General features: G+C 39.3%; 1 protein-coding gene across 1 annotated transcript; it reads right to left on the reverse strand.

Moving 5' to 3' along the window:
- Positions 1-521: 521 nt before the first annotated feature.
- Positions 522-1,920, reverse strand: LOC120924886 (olfactory receptor 49-like). The gene has a single exon (XM_040335865.1). The coding sequence runs from the start codon at positions 1,862-1,864 to the stop codon at positions 935-937; it is 930 nt and encodes a 309-aa protein (XP_040191799.1). The 5' UTR covers positions 1,865-1,920; the 3' UTR covers positions 522-934.
- Positions 1,921-3,490: the final 1,570 nt, after the last annotated feature.

Here is a 3,490-nt window from a genome sequence, read left to right on the forward strand (position 1 = left end):
ATGCAATGCATTTTACTTTGCAGGGGAATAAAGAGGAAGTAAAACCCATTAGGGCTTACTTCCTCTTTAACAGAACTCCAATTCAGGTAAGATAAGTGAACTTGCTGGTTTTTCGATTCTACTTAAAATGTGTCATCTCTTTACCAACTGGAGAGTTTACTCATCACTTTCTGTCCCTGTGAACTCCTCCTGCCAACTGGACAAGAAGTGAGGAAAAATCTCTTCATTGGCCAGCTTTTGACAGACTGGCTGCAGTAAACAGGGGCCAAATGTCGGCCGGTTTCTATTGAACCGGCCGAGGCTGCCTAACATTCGAACTGTGTGTACTGGGCTTTAGTATAGAATATTCATAACAAAAAGGATTTGCTTGACCTAGAGGAAGCATGAAATCATTGTAGTAGGCACTGCTACTACAGGAATTGCTGATAGTTTCTGGCTTCTGTGTCAAGCAGCTGCCCTGCCGCAAAGTGATCAGAGGATGTTCCTTTCTTGGCATGGGCACCATTCAGAAAACACTTTGCATTTTCTCAAGAAATTCTCTGATTGGATGAAATGGAGAGGCAGGGAGGTGATGCCACGATCTCCTTCCTGTCCAATAAGAGAACTCTTTGCATTCATTGAGAAAATGCAAAGTGTTCTATGAATAGCACCCTTGCTGACCAAGCAACCTCTTGTGTTTACAAAACAGCAGGGCAGTTGCTCGACACAGGACCCTAGTGGTAATCATTGCACATAACACAGGTATTTATAATAGTTGTATTTACAATACAAATAATGATTAATACATAATTGCCTCCATTGGTAATTTAGAAACATCTACCTGGAGTTCAGTTTTCATAACAGAGTTTTGTAATGTGGGCAGCCCATGAAAGAGACTTTAGGTGATGGCATAATAAAAAGGAATGCCTTGATTTGTAGCTTCACAAATTATAATTTACTTTTTCAAATGCAAACCTTTCTCTAAATCCCTGAAAACTTGTTGGACCTGCTTATTCCTCAGGCTGTATATAAATGGATTGAGCACTGGTGTCAGGACACTGTTGAGAAGTGCTACAATTTTATTAAGGTCCGTAGAAGAACTTTCCACTGGACGTACATATATAAAGATGGCACTACCATAGGCTAATGAGACCACTGTGAAATGAGAAGTACAAGTGGAGAAAGCTTTGATTTTCCCACTGGCTGAGGGTATCATTAGGACAGTGATAAGAATATTACAGTAGGAAATCAAAGTAAGGATGAATGAGCCCAAAATTACAGCTGAAGCAAAACTGGTAAAAAACATATCAAACTGGCTTATATCTGAGCAACTGATCTCCACCACTGCTGAGCTGTCACAGAAAAAATGATTGATTTCATATGGTCCACAAAAAGACAGACCAAACAGTAGAACTGTGGGGTAGATAAAGGTAAGAAAGCCAAATATCCATGACACTAATACCAACCAAAGACAGACACAACGAGAGATGATTGAATGATACCTCAGTGGGTGACAGATTGCCACATACCGGTCTACTGACATGACTGCCAAAAGATAGAATTCTATAGCTCCAAGAGAAACATAAAAATAAAGTTGTAGAAAGCATCCAGGTAAAGAAATCTTTCTGTTACTGGAAGCCAAGATAGTGAGCAGTTTGGGCACTGTGGATGATATAAACCAAATGTCCAAGAAAGCCAAGCTGGTGATGAAAAAATACATGGGAATATGAAGACGTCTGTCGAGCCAGATGGCTGCAATTATTGACATGTTTCCAGTTAATGATATAGAATAAAGTAGTAGAAAAAGTAAAAACACACCATTTTGTACCCAAGGGCTAAAGGTGAAGCCAACAAGTATGAATGTGGTTTGATTGTGAGAAATCATTGCAATCACATCTAGAGAATTCCTAAAAAAGTCTAAGTTCTACTATCTAGGGAAATAGATATGCTGCATATATAAAATATGTAGAAATCTGTATTTCTGAAAAAGAAAACAGGAAACCAGAAACAAAATCAAGTTCTTGATTTTTCTAAGTAAAAAATTAGTGCAACTTAATTTATTTTATTTATCTTAAATTCAATAAGAAAAAACAAAAAAAATAGCATCACATATATGATAAAACAAACTAATATGTTTTACAAAAAGTGTTCCTGTGATCCAACGGGTGTTCAGTCTACTTTGTATTTTGGCATTAAATGCCACTATCTTACAAGGAACTTCATTCCTGTGTCACTGGTTGTTTCATGTAGATTTTGTCTGTGTAGATAAAGCCATGTCTGCTACACAAATTCGAGGCTGCCCAGAATTTTGCAATTCTTCCATCCACTAGCAAGGTAACTTTTTAAATGTACAACCAATAAATCTTTAAGAAATTGTAAAAGCACTGATTTCTTAATCATTCTGCCAGTTTCTTCAGCACCTCTGTAAATTTAGTGGATGTCTAAAAACTGATTGGCAGACAAAAACACACATTGCATTGCAGTATACCCCCTCTGTGCACATCACATTGAGAAAAAATATGTATGTAGAGTGGAGATATAGACATTATTTATTATCAACAACAGTATCATGAGAGAGGTTTTGCAGCAAGTACAGCCTCACAAAGATGAGCTGTGTCAAATTAGTTTGATACATGATGGCACCTGTCAGGTTTATCCCATCTCCAACCTGAGGTGTACATATTTACTGCATGACCCACCATTGGAAATCCCAAGGGTAGCATGCTGAGCAACACATTTTCATATTGCTATGCAGCATAAGATTAACTGTCTGTTTACCCCACAGTTCTGTACTATACTTAGACTGGCAGGGAGTGGCTAAGTGGTGGAGACAGCAAGACCTTGCAAAAGCCCATGCGTGTCTTGGATTGCAGCTGGAAGCTGATGAACGCTGAACAATGGAGAATGCACAGCCAGAGGTAGAGAGATGGGGAATACTAACGTAAACTTCAACAGTATTCACTGCTGTGAGATATTTGTTCTGTATTCGCTACTGATGTGGTGCTGTCAGCACTACCTGCTACAGGAGTACAGAGTGGTGGTGTGGAGACCTGTAACTGGGGTCTTAGTCCCCTTTAGGGTTTCTCTGCCCTTTTCCCTGCCTACTCTTGGGCTTCTATTTGGGGGGATGGGAAGCTGTTAGAGGAGGAGGAGGATGGGAAGTTGCTTCACGTTTTGCAACACTATGTAGAGGTTTTAGGCAAGCCTTCCTCTGCCTTAGTGGGTTCTCCTTTGATGGATAAAACAGGGAAAGCGAGTAGGCCTTAGGCCTGTAATTCAGGGAAATGAAGAGTATCTGCAGTTCACAGTTTGACTTTTGCACTGCATCATGAGCACCACAGCACACCTCCTGGAAAACCTAACAATAGTTAAAAGAGATGGAAAAACTGACCCAGTATATGTTTTGCAACCTTTAGTACGCTTTAGACATTCTTGCCACCATATATTTGGTCTGTAATTTTGGCAATATCTAATTGCATTTTATACAGTAAAAGTGTCTTTGTGATATGTT

Source organism: Rana temporaria, chromosome 1 (assembly GCF_905171775.1).
Source record: "Rana temporaria chromosome 1, aRanTem1.1, whole genome shotgun sequence".
NCBI classification, from domain to species: Eukaryota; Metazoa; Chordata; class Amphibia; order Anura; family Ranidae; genus Rana; species Rana temporaria.

What these genes read in the sequence shown, in the direction of transcription:
- LOC120924886 (XM_040335865.1), bottom strand. Translation starts at nt 1,864, where the DNA reads ATGATTTCTCACAATCAAACCACATTCATACTTGTTGGCTTCACCTTT.